The 18,112-nt window shown below is 36.4% G+C and overlaps 3 protein-coding genes across 4 annotated transcripts; 2 read left to right on the top strand and 1 right to left on the bottom strand.

Moving 5' to 3' along the window:
• The first annotated feature begins 2,823 nt into the window (after positions 1 to 2,823).
• LOC138404129 (putative nuclease HARBI1) lies at positions 2,824 to 4,017 on the top strand. The gene is made up of 2 exons (XM_069507367.1): positions 2,824 to 3,585; positions 3,676 to 4,017. The coding sequence occupies exons 1-2, from the start codon at positions 3,316 to 3,318 to the stop codon at positions 4,015 to 4,017; spliced, it is 612 nt and encodes a 203-aa protein (XP_069363468.1). The 5' UTR covers positions 2,824 to 3,315.
• Positions 4,018 to 8,989: 4,972 nt separating this feature from the next.
• LOC117994452 (uncharacterized) lies at positions 8,990 to 11,419 on the bottom strand. Of its 2 annotated transcripts, XM_034982368.2 has the most exons (3): positions 10,902 to 11,419; positions 9,709 to 9,923; positions 8,990 to 9,588 (listed from the first exon to the last, which is right to left on the bottom strand). In XM_034982368.2, the coding sequence occupies exons 1-3, from the start codon at positions 11,204 to 11,206 to the stop codon at positions 9,035 to 9,037; spliced, it is 1,074 nt and encodes a 357-aa protein (XP_034838259.1). In that variant the 5' UTR covers positions 11,207 to 11,419; the 3' UTR covers positions 8,990 to 9,034. The 2 variants fall into 2 exon arrangements, with proteins under 2 accessions (XP_034838259.1, XP_034838258.1); XM_034982367.2 differs by having other exon boundaries at positions 8,990 to 9,923.
• A 1,326-nt stretch (positions 11,420 to 12,745) lies between these two features.
• On the top strand, positions 12,746 to 16,558 carry LOC117994100 (uncharacterized). Its single transcript, XM_069507476.1, has 4 exons — positions 12,746 to 13,564; positions 13,644 to 13,790; positions 13,944 to 14,015; positions 14,219 to 16,558. Exons 1-4 carry the CDS (start codon positions 13,462 to 13,464, stop codon positions 16,246 to 16,248), a joined length of 2,352 nt encoding a protein of 783 aa, XP_069363577.1. The 5' UTR covers positions 12,746 to 13,461; the 3' UTR covers positions 16,249 to 16,558.
• Positions 16,559 to 18,112: the final 1,554 nt, after the last annotated feature.

Raw genomic sequence — 18,112 nt, 5'->3', positions numbered from 1 at the left:
CCACGGCTCAGCTGTGAGATGGTTGCTATTGGAGGGCTATTACGGTGAGGAAAGATGCTGTAGATGTCAGCTGTTGCTTGCTATGCTACAACAAGAACAGGTACCGGCTGACTCGGTTCACTCACCCTTCGCAGTAGTTCAGCTGATCACAGCTGGGGTTTGATGACCTGGCTACCAGCTGGCCATGTAAGGTCAATGACCTGGGCTACCAGCTGACCATTTAGGGTCAATGACCTGGGCTACCAGCTGACCGCAGCTGGTGTCACTTGCCTCGGTTTTGAAGAGAGGCCACTGACCAGCCTAAGCTGATCTTTACCTAGCTACTTAGCTATTTAGAAGAGGTACTTTCCCTATCACTGCCCTATTCTAGCACTTTCACTTGTATTACACTGAGACCGAAAACTTGAGAACGAATAATGCGTAAAAATCACGCCTTAATATTTGCATATTTTGCCTTAGTAAGTACCTCCTCTAATGAGCCAATAAATTGTACCAACCAATTATGCATAGATTATGCGACGTTGCCGCTTTATTTCGACTCGCCCTTGGCACATTCCATGCATTTTCCGACACGAGGCATGCCTTCTCTTTCTGACAATTACTTACTTTCTCTCTCTACCGAGATACTGTCTCAGATTCGGCTGATCTCGTGTCGGTCCGTTGCTATGGTTACCGAGCGTCTCCCGCGCAGTTTAGCTTGTCCGTAACAGTCAAAGTACTGAGATTTTCGAAGAAATTCCGAATGATGATGATGAAAATACTTCCGAACCACCAAGGATAAAAAAAAGAAAAGTTGCCGATGACGCATCATTAAACGACTTACTTCAGAAAGTCGATAACGATTTTATGAAGCGATGTGAGCAAAGAGAGCAACGGAAGGCTGAGGAGGCAAAAGAGGCGGAGAAACACAGACATCCGTTAAATTTATTTTTTGACAGTATGTGCGTGTCAACTAAAAAGCTTCCCGATTGGATACAAAGAGATGTAAAAAAAAAGCTTTTTCAAATTGTAAAAGAAGCAGAGGAAAATTATGAAAGTTATTTGTCTAGGCAGACTTATCAATATGGGTACTCATCATCATCCACATTTTCGACGCCAACTCAAAACGATAACTTAGATAATTTGTAACCTTTTGGCATTTACCAATAACAAATATAAATAAATGTTTTTTTTAATTAAAATAGTTTTGCTTACCTTAAACAAATAGCTAATCTTTCTTCTGGGGTTATAGCCTTCCGATAGTTAGTATCTTGTTTAGTAATATCTCCGATAATCAATGATAACAAATCATAAAACTGAACTCTTGTAACACGATAATATAACTGAAAATGTTCATCATCTAATTCGTAAAATAAAGTTCTAAACTCTCCACTTGCGTGCCGAGATTCAATGTGTTGACATATCCAAGATCTAGAATGTCGTTTTCTTATATAATAAGTCAGTATTAATCTTCTTTTTCTATGTGTAACGTATTCATCATCGGAACTTTCTTCATCGATTATATTCATAGCAAGCGCCTGACGTCCGTCTAATTGAACTCCGCAACACTAACTGAGCTTTGGCTTAGCTCTTTGTGTGCACGCCATTTATTTCTATCTTAGCTTAGTTTGGCTTAGCCTAGCTTCCCTAGCTTAGCTTTGGAATAGCTTAGTTTTCGGTCTGCAACCCGCTTTAAAAACCGTGTCAAGAAACACTATCTGTCACTGTAGTTTTTCTGCCATAACTATATGTACAGTTAGCTATGTAGTATGTATTATTTATTTAATTATACTATATTGATTTTATATAGTATTTATATACATGTATATTGTATATATTATATTATATTTTATAGTATGTACCTATTAGAGTGTATGTGTTTATATATATATATATATATTATATTTATAGCTACATTGCGACTCCCCGTCTTACAGTTCTATAAGTTCTTAAGTATGGGTTGCCTGGAAGAGATCACTTTAGTGATAAGGTCGCCCTTTGTTTTTTAAGTGTATCCTGTATTCTTACTCTCTGTAAATCTATTAACAATAAAGTTATTTTAAATTAAATTAAATTAAAAATGATGTGTAGTCCTTTACGTCATTAAGGAATGCACGGACCCAAGTAGTACCATCAAACTTAGGCCTGATGCGATCTAGTTGATGATCACAATTCGCTACCGTCGTAAGTGGTAATAAAGTGTCACTCAGACCTCGCAAGATTCAAAAATAATCGAAACGTTTTTTAATAATTATTGAACAACTGCAGCACAATTCGGGTGATTGGATAGAATTTTCTTCTCTTCCTGAATCCAATGGCGGCGGCAGTTCACCGGAACGTGACAGAGAAGGCCGGCAGCTCATTGTGGCAAGTGGTCCATTATCCGATTGCTTAGTAAAATATCCCTGTTGATATTCCTAATGGTTGGTACCTACAACTGCTTCGAGGGTAAGTAGGTTGACTGTGCCTGGTCATAGGTTCATAGTGGCTTGGATCATATCTTCCACTTTGAGCTCGGTGGATTAGATTAATCATTTCCATCTTGGTTGTCAGCTTCGCGGATTCGGGTATTTTTATTTTAAAATCCTTTACTAAGGAAAGCATAAATAATCTGTCTCGTCTTCGAGCACTGATTCACGGTGAATTCTTGAATTTATGCCTTCTTTTTTTTAAAAGAAGGCATAAATTCAAGAATTTCATCAGAAAAGGCATTCATTTCATCATCGTTATCATGGTTTATTGGATTTTCAACTTCAATGACTTTATTTCTATATTTCAAAAGATAACTGGATGCAGGTGTAACAGCATCACATTTCAACGTAATTGAATTTCCGCCAGAAGTAAAAGCGGAATTAATGATACGTTCGCCTAATTGACAGCGAGTATTAACAGTGACTCTGAAGTTGAAAGAGTCAAGCGCAAAATTGCCATACGAATCTCTACATTCTTGAGAATATGCAAGGTAGAGATAACCAACTGGATCTTTGGATAAAAGATCTCTTTCCATGGCTGCAATGCCATCTCTTGGGAATTGTGGAACCCAGGTTAGCATAAGCGTTTTAGTTGCTAGCCCACTTCTAGCAAAAGGCATATTCTCACACCCATATTCTTAGTCATTTCCTCGAGATTTCCTCGACTCGACTCGACGTCACTCGAGGAAATTTGTATGCTAAGTTGGTAAATATCTCCTCGACTGCCCTCGAGGGCAATTCCCTTACTAGAGTCGAGGAATTAACTGTCACATTCAAGGTACCTCCCGACCAACCTTAAGGCCACAGTACTATACTCTCGAGACTTCAAAACGACGCTTTCGACGTTATTTTATTGTTTCAAAACATGTCTGATTTTGAAGAGTTTCTTGAATACATTTATACTGAGCCTTACAACTACCCGGCTCGACGCTATTTACGCGACGCTTCAAATCCTGTGGAATTTTATGACGAGAACGAATTTCAAAAAAGATATCGCTTTAAAAAGCACACAATAGTAAATACAATATTGCCTCTATTATGCCTAACACCAAATGAAAATCAAAGAGGGCTCCCAATTCCACCTATAATACAGCTGCTTATTGCTATGAGATTTTATGCTACAGGAAACTTTCAGGTATGCATTTATAGGTACACAATGTAATCATAACCACAAAAGTTTTTAGTATCAGTAGATAGGAATAACAAAATCAACCTAACATTTCAGATAGATTGTGGAGACCGCCATAAATTGAGCCAGGCAGTGGTGTCCAAAATCATATCCAGAGTATCTAGAGCTTTAGCTCTAAAAGTGGGTCAATTTGTAAAATTTCCACAATTGAACGAGTTGGCTGCTATCAAAAGAAAAATGTACCAAATAGCAGGATTTCCAGGTGCGGTCGGAGCCATAGATTGCACTCACATAAAGATAAAAAACCCAACCAGAGAACGTGGAGAAATGTTCCGAAACCGAAAAAGGGACTTTTCAATAAATGTTCAATTAGTATGTGGCCCACATATGGAAAGAACATCGGCGTGGGATTACCTGAATGTTTTAGGAAGCGTCTAGAAATGTGACCTATGCAAAACTTAGTAATTTAATTGGTTAGTTTTTATACAAAATTAGTTTTGTAAGACTTTATCGTAGATTAAATTATTAAATTAATAAATTATTATTTGATTAAATTCATATCCGGTGTTGGTTATAATGACAAAACATTACCAGAGTTGCCACTCTAGAAAAAGTTACCTTTAAAATAGGTATTTCGTTATTATTAAGTAATAAATAAAACTGTTTATAAATCAATGCTTACAAACTATATTTATTATTGTGCTAACTATTACCCGCAGCTTCGCCCCCACGTGGCTCAAGGAAAGAATAATTATTGAGGGTTTGTTACAACAATTTTTGATGTAATAGTTGGTTTGTAATGGTTGGTTAATGGGAACAGTTTATTTGTCTGCGCTTAAACTTGCTTTACGGCTCTAGACTCTAGTGTAACTATAATCATGCAAAAAATTACATCAATCCGTAGTTCCGTTTCGCATTTATAATATTATGGTTAGGTATATTTCGTAAATGCATCAACTTAATTTTACCAGAACATCTCTACACAATGTCCGATACAAAACTATAGTGCATACCTAGACTTGTTAGATACCAAACCATCGCACTTACATCCGCGCTTATTTACAGTAGGTACGCTGCAGAAAATAATATACATCAACCTTTAGAATGAGATTTCGGTTTTGTAGAGCGTTGTTTCTGTCACTCATACCTATGTGACGTTTTGTCAGTCTTAACGACAGAGGCGATGCTCTACAAAACCGCTACCTCTTTCTAAAGGTCGATGTACATTATTTTCTGCCGCGTAGGTACTGTATATTAGTGTTGAGTTTACTGGACGTCTAAAAAGTTGAATATTTTCTTTTCTTTATACTTATAGAGCATTATGCAAGAGCTATTAAACAACTTATATATTGTAAGTCGTAATTAAAATAAAATTAATGGCAACACTTATTGCCATTGCCATCTTGACAAAGTCGTGACAAGTATTTATAATCGCTGTTGTTTTAAATGAGGGTTTATATTAAAAGCAGAATAAATGAAAAAGGTTTTATATCTGATTTTTAATAGAAGAATAAAAACTTTTGATTTTTAATAGATTATTGGAATGTCATCTGAACATAGAGATAGCATATGCATCTGAATAAGATAAAACCTTAAAGGATAAAACATGGTAAAAATTAGGTTAAAAGGAATTTAAATACCTACAAATTAAATAACAACTTCAAGACTTGTATTTCAGTTGTATTCGCAGTTTTTTTCCAGTTTCTAGTTTATCGTTAGTTAATCACACGCTTCCTCTCTGATTATCTCGTGTGTTTTGGCTCTATCAAAATATGAGAGCCTTGCTCCGGATTGGTTGCATATTGCCATTCTAGAAGAAAGAGGTAGTTACCAACTATCCGTAATTAATAGGGATCTTGGTTCCATTGTCAAATAGGAACTGTTTACGTGCATAACAACTAAACTATAATCACAGACTAGTACATCATGCTAAATACTGAAAAAGATCTTTTATAGACAATGCTAATGCCAATGGCATGTAAAGGACCATTGTTTAGTAGGTAAGTATCTTAGCTGTGCTCGTTTGCTACTCTTTGTGCGCATGCGCGTGATTCATGCATTTGCAGTTGCAAATGTCACTTGTCAGAGTCTCTGACTCACGAATTGGGCACACAACTCTTAAGTGTTTTGACTTGATAATATTAATGCATCAATCTTGCATATACTACCAACCAAAGAGTATGTAACCACTACGTTACTTTCATAATCTCAAAATATAAAAATATTAATATCTTTTTTTGGATGAATCCTGAAATGAAAAATCTTTGTGATTATGTTTAAGTAATGGACCCCCTGTGGTATTAATATTTTTTCCTACATAGACGCATTCAAGGTAAAATTTTGTTTGAAGCTCGCCTTTGTTCTTTATGATGTTGTGGCACGATGGCCTGGACGTGTGCATGATTCAAGAATTTTTGCAAACAGTCGCTGCTGCTTGCTATTTGAAGAAAGGACTATTCAAGGAATATTACTTGGAGATAGTGGCTATGCCCAAACTGCATATATGTTTACCCCAGTCATCAACCCCCAAACACAACCTCAACACAGATACAATCGTGCCCACATTAGTACAAGAAATATAATAGAAAGGGTGAACGGAGTTCTTAAACGCAGATTTGCATGTCTATCCAGAACATTGCAAAACAGTTTACAAAACGTGCCAAATATATAGTGGCTTGTGTAGTTTTACATAATATAAGTATTATGACCAATGAAGAATTGCCAGACTCTATAACGGAAGGCCCAGAGGAGGTTCCTGTAGCAACAGTACATGACAATGAGCGTGGAAGTCTTATAAGGGCTGCATTTATTGCTAGACATTTTAGTTAAGAATTGATAAATAATATTGTAGAGGCATGCGGCCTCTTCTAAGACTGGCAGCTGTAAAGAAGACATTTCACATCGCAGCTGCGAAAATCCTGCGGCCCCTGGATTTCGCCCAGGGCCGCAGGATTTTCGAATCGCTCCGTATTCAAATTTCCGTTCTAAGTGGCAGCTGCGATGTGAAATGTCTTCTTTACAGCTGCCAGTCTTAGAAGAGGCCGCATGCCTCTACAATATCTTTCCTGTTAACTTGGCGCTCCTAGTTTTTAGCTATTTCCTATATTCTGTCCACTTTATTAATAGCTTTTTGATGAACTCACTACTTTGCCTCCTCACAGAGGAAGCAAAGTCATGATCATTGTATCAGAGAATGAAAATTTCGTAAAAGTTTATTGTTTATTTCCTATCCCTACTAATATTATAAATGCGAAAGTGTGTTTGTTTGAACATTACAGTTCCTGTTGGATTTAAAAAAACTTATTCCACGCAGACGAAGTCGCGGGTATCAGCTAGTTTTTCTTATTTAAACATTTATCTATTATATAAAAATAAGTTGGGGTTTCCTTCCTGACCCTATAACTCCAGAATGCACGAACCGATTTCCACGGTTTTGCATTCGTTGGAAAGGTCTTGGGCTCCGTGAGGTTTATAGCAAAGAAAATTTCAAGAGCGGGAACGGAAAACCGAATTTCACGCGGGCGGAGCCGCGGGAAAAAGCTAGTATTATACAATAAAACAAAGATAAACCATTATTGTTCATTTTATTTTTTCTTATGCCTAACATTAACTCCGCCTCTTCACGTTTTGCACGATTGCAGAGAAGAAGTTCTTCAGCACTTTCCCTATCCAATACTGCCTTTTTAAATGATTCTTGGGCAGCTTTTGTCAGCCACTGCCTCTCTTCCACTTTATATTTGGTGCTTGAAATGCAAGGTCCATTTATGCTTAAATAAAAATAGAAATTGCTACATGGAATATCATGTTGGGCAATGAAAAAATCGAATTTAAATTTAAGGGTCAATGTTCCTGATATATTATAAAAAAAATGTTAAATAAATAGATAAACTTATTTTATTTCTTTTCTTGTATACAACCTGATCACGGAATAAAGTGTAGCTTTTTCATATTGCCAACGTTGCATGTACCTACTGCCACCTATTTCTGCATACTATGCCATATTTGGAAAATTGGATTTTACATCATTAACTGCATACAATGCCATATTTGGCATTGACAGTTTTTGGACATTATTTCCAAAAATACTAAGGAGACATTTTTTTTAAATTTTATGTAGGTTCTCTGGTGTCATCATTACCACATAAATTTTTTTCAGCCAATAAAAAAAATCCATGCAGTAAGGGGTTAAATGCAAAGAGCAAATGTATTGAAATTTTTTTTATATTTGTTGGCAACACCACGTTTCAAGTCCGGTGTTGGTTGCTACGTCTGCGGTCATGACGTCACCGCCCCTCCGCCGATACGAGAAATGGCGGGAGAGCGCGCGACGAGGAGGCGACCGGCGACGCGGGGCGACACTTTCTGTTTTGACTCCAAGCAAGCAACAGTTGAATGAATATACGGGTTGATTTAGTAATTTGAGAGTTTAATTGTTAACATATTATCACAGGATATCCCGCTGCAATCCAACAACAGCGACTGCGGGGTATTCCTTTGCGCGCTCGCAACGCGCCATACATATTCAGTCAGGCGCACATGCAGTACCTGAGCCACAAGGCCGCGCTCGGGATTCTGCAGGCGAGGCTGCTACTATGAACACTTGGCGGCGAGTGCACCCACCCTCTGTATATCTGTAGGTCCTCCATAGAAACCGTTGAATTAATGAATCTATTAATATAATATGTTTATTTACTTATTTTGTTTTATTTTTATTTATTAGACAAAACAGATTAACTTAGTAATACAACACATGAACTATAAAACTAGTGACTCGACAAACAAAGTGTGTGTGCAGTTCTATATGTATAAAATTCAAAGTCCTGACTGACTGACTGACTTATATATCAACGCACAGCCTAAACCGCTGGTCCTAGAGACATGAAATTTGGAGTGTGTTTTTTGTGTGTCCGCTAAAGGCCTACGCAGACCGGGACGGCAAGGCAAGGGATTTTAATTTTTACTAATGGACATTCAACCGTACTGGTACAGAAATACGACATAAATTGCTATGCTTTAAAATGATGCCGTGGCATTGAAAGGGATTTTATCGCAACACGCGCCACAGGCTCCCGTGGCGGGATGCCGTGGCATACTGCGGTAGGCAACGGCATGCCACGGACTCCGGCGCTCGTAGTGATATACTGCGGGGTGCGGCGGCGGGAGTAGAGAAGCGGGGAATGCACACCAATATTGACCATCCATTTGCGCCCGCGTCTTTGACGACTGTGCTACGTGATTTTTTCGGAGACCAGTTTTTTACGTTTTTTATTCCAACATGGAGGAAAAATTAATAACTTTAGTTCAAGACTATGATTATTTATATAATATGTCATCAAAACATTATATGAACACTCAAATGAAGAACAATGCGTGGAAAAGAATTGGAATAGAAATGAATAAAACAGGTAAGTAAATATTTTTGCACTATAATTATATTTTAAGATTTAACACAGTATTAATGTCTATTTACAATATCGTTTTGCCATGGAATAGAGCCCTCATCAGACCTAAAGTAATCTTTAAACATCTCCCGTACTGTCATACCATCTAATGCATTGTTCATATTATTATCGTTTTCTAAATTAATGCTTACACTTGCTATATTTTGGCTTTCTGTGCTTGTACCACCTATGATGAAATTGTGTAAGCAAGTACATGCTAAAATGATATTATCAACATATTTTGGTTGAACCTGAATTCCTTTTTGACATAATTCGAAACGTTCTTGAAGTATACCAAATGCATTTTCGACGATACGCCTGGCTCTACTCAAACGATAATTGTATATTTTCATTGCTTCATCTGTCAATCGATCGCCACTAAATGGTCTCATAATGTTTGTGGTTAACGGAAAAGCCTCGTCTGCTACAAAAACATACGGCAACTCAAGATCAGTCCTCGGTAAACGTTTTTTTGGGGGAATATCGAGGGCATTAGAAGTCAATTTTTTTCCAAATATTGAGTTTTGCATTATACCTCCATCACTATTTCGTCCATATGATCCTACATCTGCAATCACAAATTTATAATTTGCATCCACAACCGCTAGTAGTACGATACTGAAAAACTTTTTATAGTTTATGTAGAGACTTCCACTATTGCGAGGTGCTTTTATCCTGAAATGTTTACCATCTATTGCACCGATGCAGTTCGGGAAATTCCATTTTTCATCAAATTCCATCGCGATTCGCGTCCATTTTTCCCTTGTTGGTTTTGGCATAACACTAGGTCTTAGGACATTCCAAATGACTCGGCAAGTTTCATGTACGATAGAGCGCACTGTACTAAACCCCATGCGATAGCTGTAACCTAGAGACTTGAAGCTACTTCCCGTGATCAAAAATCTGAAAGATAATATACCATTTTACCTGCTTATGTTTTGTTTTAGGTGAAGAATGCCAGAAAATATGGGGTAATATACGTAATAATTTTAGGAAAGCTCTGAATAACAGAAAAACAAAGAGTGGTGACCCGTACACAAAGCGACGCCCTATCAAGTTTGAAAAAGAGCTGGAGTTTTTGAAAAAATTCATTCAGCACAGAAAACAAACCTCGAATCTGGACTCCTCTTCAGAGGATACGCAGACTTCTTTCGCAGAATCCGCTGTCAATGATAATGATGAACGTTCAGTTTCGCGAATGACCAATGATTCACACCATTCCTTAATAAGACCAGAACCTACAACAACTGCTGAAATACTAAATAAATACATTGAATCGAAAAAGGAGGTGGACCCCATTGATTCGTTCTTTCAAACAATGGCTGCCACAGTAAAAAAACTACCAGAAAGAGTGCAGGTCCAAATAAAGAGACAAATATTTAATGTGGTAACTGACGCCGAATTAAAATACATAGAGGGAACTCCAGCTCCAACATCTGAAGATGTCTCTAGCTATGAAACCACCTCAGGCTCTGGTTATGAAGCTGCTTCGGGGTCTGGCTATGGAACCGCCTCAGGCTCTGGTTATGAAGCTGCTTCGGGGTCTGGCTATGGAACTGCCTCAGGCTCTGGTTATGAAGCTGTTTCACGGTCTGTTTATGGTACCGCCTCTGGCCCTGGCTATGAAGCTGCTTCAGGGTCTGGCTACAAAACTGCAGTTTCTGAATACGAAACTAATCTAAACTAGTAGGTACTCTAAATTAAGTAAAAACAAATAAAGATCCAGGGATTATCAGTGAGAAGGTTTATCAGTGCAAAAACTTGAAAATCGTTATTATGTGTCTACAATACATGATTGTACTTGGCAAAAAATATTGTTTTTTTTTTTTAATTTAATAAAAGAAGAAAAAATAAAACTTATACAATCATTTAACTACCCACCTCAAACACAAGGATAATCTCTGATCGGCTTCAATGGGGTTGCGAAAATTGGTCCTCTGTTTTTCGATATATGGTCGACATATATTCAACAGTGCTTGAAATTTCTCATAATCCATTCTATGATAGTCATAAAATTTTTGCACGTCGTATTTTAAATCATTAAATAAATTATTGAATTCACCCTTTGATTCCCTTTCTTTCCATAAATTATCAACCCAAAATCTTCTTCTATCCCTATTATTAGCCTGTGCACCTTCTTCTTCATCTGCAATAATCGATATCAACACCAAATCCCAATCTACCATTTTAAAACTGAGGCACACCAACACTCGATCAAACGCAACTGAAGACTAAAAGTGTATCAGGCAGCAGGAGTCGCTGAGGCGTGCTTTGTCGTGCCGCGGCACGCCGTGGCATGCCGTGGCAAAGTGCTGGAATGCCGCGGTATCTAAGCGGCCAGTGTGCGCTGACTCACGGCAAAATCCCTTGCCTTGCCGTCCCGGTCTGCGTAGGCCTTTAGAAATGGTTTTTTGAAAGCTTTTTTGTATGTCATTGTATAAAGTATCATGGTTAAAAAAGTTTCCAGAAAATAAGCGTTTGGCTACTAAAATTGAATTACTCCAAGTAATACAGAAAGGGCAGAAATTACCATCGCCTATTCATAATCACGAGCCAGCAAAACACGCCTAATGCAGTATTTTGGCAAAACCAACAATATTCAAACCCACAAGGATATTTTACTTTATATTCGACAATCGTACCAGGAGAGTCTCCATCGCCTTTGCAGTAGCACGGATGACTGTCTTCCATTGTACAAAATATATATTCTGATGTATAAAATAAATATCTTACCTTAATGTAATCACGAGTTTTTCTTCTGGGGACACGCTTGACCTCATCCTCGTATGGGTAACTTGTAACTTGGCGGATATTGAAAAACATGATGTCATGACCCTGCGCGTTCCGCTACACTTGCACAAGATCCAAAACCTCTTAAAACCATTCATAATTGTAACCACCGACGCGACGGATACATTTTAGACGTAAAAGGACCATACGCTGCAACTTGTAGCGAGGCAACCAAACAGCGGGTCGAACACGATGGAAATTTCCATCACGCCATCGAGATACAACGAAAAAAATACAAACTAAACGTACTCAAACAAAAGGCTTCGGGGAACAACAGGCGCAAAGCACCACTACAAGGAACAGCACACAACTTCATAAGCCAATGATTACCGGCTAGTAATAATATGCCGATGGGTAGTGGATGAACTGTTTTTAACTCTCGGGAGTACTGGGATTTGTGGATGGTACCCATATTAATGTAAAGAAATCCACAGCACACGAAGAAACATACGTAAACAGAAAATCCCAACACTCTTTAAATGTGCCAAATGCAAATAGTAAGTACCTGTCCTAGTAGGCTGTTGGTTAAGTCGTAGGTAAGTTATTATATTTCAAGTGATTTTTTCTTTCTCAGGCATGTGATTCAGAATTAAAAATTCGGAATATCTTGGCCAGATATCCAGGAAGTTCCCATAACTCCCCTTCTTCTGGTACAATTCTGCAGTGAGGGGCAAAATGCAGAATTTAAATGAAAATGGAGAAGAATGCTGGCTACTTGGTGAGATTAAATTACTTACTGTAACTGTAATCAATCATTAATTAAGTTAACTAGTAAGCAAATAAAATGGCATTTGAAATGCTAGAGGTAATTTTAATCCCACTCTCTGACAACAATATGGTAATAGAACAATATATTTTTATTTGAGTGAAAACTTTTAGAAAGTGCTTTTATATCGTCAAAACAATTTATGCCAGATGTTCAAAATGCCATATATATATATATATCTGTGGTCTGGTGCTAAAAGGGCCAAAGTACGTTTTTGTATGAAACGAGATTGTAATGCCAGTTTATTATAAAAGTATGATATTTTTTTGTGCTAAAAGGGCGTTAGTGTATTAACAATCTTTCAAAAGTTACTATGTAAAAAAGGCCAATGTAGTGTGCGCTTTCATACAGTTAAGTAAAAATAAATAAATGATCAAAGGGCTGCAGTATACTTAAGCCGACAAGAAATTATTATTTTTCACTTTCTTAGTAATAGGGTAAGAACAAAAACGATCAAAGTTAACATTAGCCCTTTTTGTGATATAATTTTAGTTTGCCGCTTTATTTATATTAAAGCAAAATAGACCAATCTTTACATTGGTCCATTTTGCACTAAGTCAGTAATATTTTTACTATAATATCCAAATTTTAAAAAGACCAAAGATAACTTTGGTCATATTTGCAACCAAGTGATGAATAAAAAATGAAAATGTCATCTCTGTTAAATAGGCATCAGATTACATTGGCCTATCTTACGTGAAACGAAACGACGTTTTGGCTGTTTATTCTGTGGTCCTGCGTGTCAAACGCCAGTCACAGCCAATGTTTATTTGTCAAACTAGCCGCGTAAATTTGACGTTTAGTGTTTAAAAATATTGCTTTCTATCTAAGATTGAATTATAATCTTTTCTTTTGTTGTGTACTTGATAATAATTGCTTCTTACCATGAATCAACCGAAAAGATTGTTTAAAGATAACCGAAGTGCGAAAATGTTGCGATTACTTACTCGTGTTGAAGCTACTGACGAAGAAGAATCTGATGATAACGGTAAGATTTGAGTTGAGTGTTGTGCCTTACTTTTTTACGTAAAAATATGTTGAATTACAAGTTATATTATAAATTGTAGCTCAATTTGTGCAAGAACATCATGCCGAAGATAAATCGTTCACGCCATTAAACACAGCATCATCAGCAAATGACCAGCAGAGTTATGGTGATAGTCTTGAAATAAATCGGCCACAAGTGGATCCAGTAGCAAGTTCAAGTATCGAAGGTTGGTAAAATACATATCAGTCTTCATGAATGAAAAATAGCTATTATAAATTTACTTTATCTAACTTAGGGATCAGGTGTTTATTATTGTTATGGTTTTAGATTATAGTTGCTTAGATGAGTGTACCTAATTAATGTGTATTTTAAATTGCAGGTTGTCGGTCTGAGCAAGGATGTAATGTCGAAGAGCAATCAATAATGCCACATTCTAGTGAGCTGAATGATGGCAAGTTTCTATAAATTGTATTTTTTTAGTATAGGGATTGGTCAAGTTTCATTTTGTATTTTTTTATGCTAATGATTGTAGGTATGCCTAAATATTCTGGACACCAATCACACTTCCCCTGTTTAGCCATCTATGGAACAGGAAGGATGTTCAAATGATGTACAATCTAATAATTGATTTTTATAACTTTTTTTAATTTACAGGTGTTCTACAAGAATTACAAAACCGAAGCATATTACTAAGTGACTTAGAATTATCTTGTGACAGTTCGGATGAATATATACCCGATTCTTATGAGTCTAGCAGTTCTTCATCAGATAATGAAGAACTTCCAGCTGCCAGTACTGAAAGTTTGTCTTCACATTTGAATAATGTCTCAAATATTACCTCTGCTGTTGCTGTTCCTGAGAGTCCAAATCAGTTGAGTAGAAAAAGAAAAAGGAATCCTAAATTATGGAAAAGAAATGTTAGAAAGGAAAATAGGACTCATGGCAGAAGCTATACATCATGCAAAGGCACCCTAAAACTGGCTAAACAACTTGGGCCTTCCTGCAATTGCAAGAAAAAATGTGCTGATAAGTTTCCTGAATACCTGAGACAAAAGATATTTGCCGAGTTGTATGATTTAACTGCAGAAAGTCAATCACAGTATATAGCAAGCTTGATTGAAGAATTTCCAAAAAAGTCGACTAAGGTTGTCAATGGGTTGAGTAGACGCCAATGGACCCGAAAATACTTCTTCACTAATCAAAGTGAAACTAGAACTGAAGTATGTCAAACTATGTTCCTTAATACATTATCATTATCATTGAAAAAAGTAAGAGTAATTGTTGAGAAAAAAAGGAACTCAGAGGTAGGAATACTTTCTGTAGATCAGCGAGGAAGGCACCAAAAACAGAAAAGAATTAGCGAGGCCAGTAAGATGGAAGTAAAAGAGCATATTAAAATGTTTCCAGCTTATGAAAGCCACTATTCTAGGTCTCATACCCAAAAAAAATATTTAAATGGTGATCTTTCTATTGCTTTGATGTATCGCTTATATGTCACACATTGTAATGAAAATGGACAAACCCCCGTTAAAGAAAGCTACTACAGAAAAGTTTTTGTGGAAGAGTTTAATTTGACATTTAAAAAACCGAAAAATGACACTTGTGGAAAATGTGACAAATTTAAATTACAGTTGGAAGTGGAGCCTAACTTAGAGAAGAAACAAGAAATTGAGGCAGAAAGATATGAACATGAAAAGCTGTATGAGTCTTCATATGCTGAGAAAAGAAGAGACAATGAAAAAGCTAAAGTAAATGACAAAGTTATAACACTGTCTTTTGACTTACAGAAGTGTCTTCCAACACCTTATTTAACAGCAGGGTTCAGTTTTTACAAGCGACAATTATGGACCCTGAACTTAACAATTTATAGAGTATCACAATCATCAGCTGATGCATATTGTTTATTATGGGATGAAACAATTGCTGGTAGAGGAGGACAAGAAATAGCTTCTTGTTTATATCACCATCTGAACACCCTGCCTAATAACCTAGATGAAATTAACATGTATAGTGACAGCTGCCCAGGACAGAATCGAAATATTTATGTTGCTATTATGATCATGTATTTTATAGAAAACTCTATCAACTCGCCAAGGATTATAAACCTTAAGTTTTTAGAACCAGGCCACACACATATGGAAGCAGACACTATACATGCTTCTATAGAAAAAGCTAAAAAAAAAACTGCAATGAAAATAGAATTACCAAAAGACTGGGCAAACCTAATCAGAACAGTCCATAGGAACCCAAAAATAAATGTTGTAGAAATGCAACAGTCACAATTCTACAACTTCCAAAAACTGCTCACTACACAATACGTACACCGAAAGATAAATTCAGTGAAAGAAAAGGTCAATTGGACTAAAATAAAATGGATACAGTGTAGAAAAGTAGATCCAGGGGTATTATACTACAAATACTCATTTGATGATAGTGAAGAATTATTCAAAGTGCTAAGTTTAAAAAGAAACCGAAATATGACACGTTCACAATCAGAAGATACTGCACCAGTAACACCTCTCGTGCCCCTAAATCAGAGACCTATTAAACTCCCTGCACCAAAAGTCAGAGACCTGCAATCATTTCTGGAGTACCTCCAACCATCCAGCCGTCCATTTTATGAGTCTTTGGAGACTGGCCCCGAAATGGAGGATATTGTGTCATGTTCTGATGAAGAAAATTAAAAATATTGTAATCTTTCCATAGTAAAATTTCTTAGAAAAACAACATTGGCCTTTTTAATTTTATACATAATTGGGAACTAACATAATAATTATCATCAGTGCTAAAGGGGCTTAAGTTGATAATATTTTCCAAAATAACATGTTTTTCTTAAATTAGAATTCAATTCATAAATCTACTTAAAAACACAAATCAAATAAAAGTAAAATATCTTTGCCATACTACAATATAACACCTAAATAATAACTATGTATGCTGATTCATTTTTATAACGCTCATTACTGCAAATAACGATTATTGATATTGGCCCTATTAGCACCAGGCCAATATATATATATATATATATATATATATATATGGCATTATATATATTATATATATATATATATATATATATATATATATATTGTTGTGAATTTTTCTTGTTTCAGGAGACTCAGGTTTTCCATATGAACCTTGGTTGCTCACACCAATTTTGCATGCAGCAGATGGTAGCCAAGAGGCATTATAATATAGCGCTCGCCATATAAAAGCAAGAAATTGTGTGGAAATAAGCATTGGTGGGCTGAAAGGGAGATTCAAATGTATTCTTAAATATCGGACCCTTGAGCTGTGCTACACATAACATGTGCTTAACGGTTCATTTGCCCATAAATGTGGATAATATGCAAGATAGTGAGACTGATGAGCACATAACTACATCTGTACATCTTAACTACATCACACATAAGTAAGCTACGCATACACGCATGTCATTCTGTTGTTGTGCGCCTAATGTATGACGGTGCCCCTTGTATGAAACCCAACTTCCCGTCAATGGCTAGGTCAATGTACGAAGATACCTACATCTCAGAAGACTAAGACTTGCATCCTCTTCAACTCCTGATGGTGTTACAAACTTCGTCTCGGATTGTTTTGGTGGCCGAACTTCTGATTTAACCATTTTTGAAGAATCTGGATTTATGGACATTTTACCACCTGGAGCTTGTATCATGGCAGACAGAGGGTTCAAATACATCGAAGGAGAGTTGGCAAAAGCGAATTACAGTTGATTAAACCACCTAGTGTTAGCAGCACCAAGAAAAGTCCTCGAGAGGATGTTATAAGGTCAAAGAAAATTGCAAGCCTACGGATTCATTTCATATTGAAAAAGTGATCAGAAGACTACGCGAATTTGCTTTTCTAAAGCCACATGCCTGTACTGATCATTTTTTTGTCTCCAGTTTAGACTATGCCATGATCATTTGTTGTGCTCTTATGAATATTCAATCACTTTTAATTAAAAATGAATAAAAACAGTATTAACAAAACACACTTTTATTTTATTTGTTTTAAATGTTTTAGAAAAATGAAAAATATGCTTAAATAATATAATTTTTTTTTATATTTGGAAATACAGCATCTATCCAGAACTTTGTGGCAGCATTAATAACAGATACAATGCTGTTATCAAATGGTTCATAATAAAAAATAACTGCACTAATAATGATAACAATTACAGTAACTTTCCTTCCCCTTCCCATCCTCTCTTAAAGCGCAGTGTTACCTTAAATAAATTAATTGAATTCAACTGCTGACCAGAAAAGAGAGCATAAAGAAAAATATGACCAACATCACGAAGAAAAGATACTAAGTAGGAACGAAAAAACGTCAGAAAAGAAACAAAAGAAAGATATTTGCGCACAAATAAAACATACTTTTTCAAAATAGGAAATGAGAAAATATTTCCTCTGTATGACCCGCCCCATCTTATAAAAGGAATTAGAAATAATTAACTCACAAAAAAATTAAAATATGTTATGAATGCCAAGGAATGTACTGCAAATGGTGGTAGAATAGCTCCTACATTCTACCCAACGGAAAGGG

Source organism: Maniola hyperantus, chromosome 26 (genome assembly GCF_902806685.2).
Source record: "Maniola hyperantus chromosome 26, iAphHyp1.2, whole genome shotgun sequence".
In the NCBI taxonomy this organism is placed as follows: Eukaryota; Metazoa; Arthropoda; class Insecta; order Lepidoptera; family Nymphalidae; genus Maniola; species Maniola hyperantus.
This window is presented reverse-complemented; position numbering and strand designations above follow the sequence as displayed.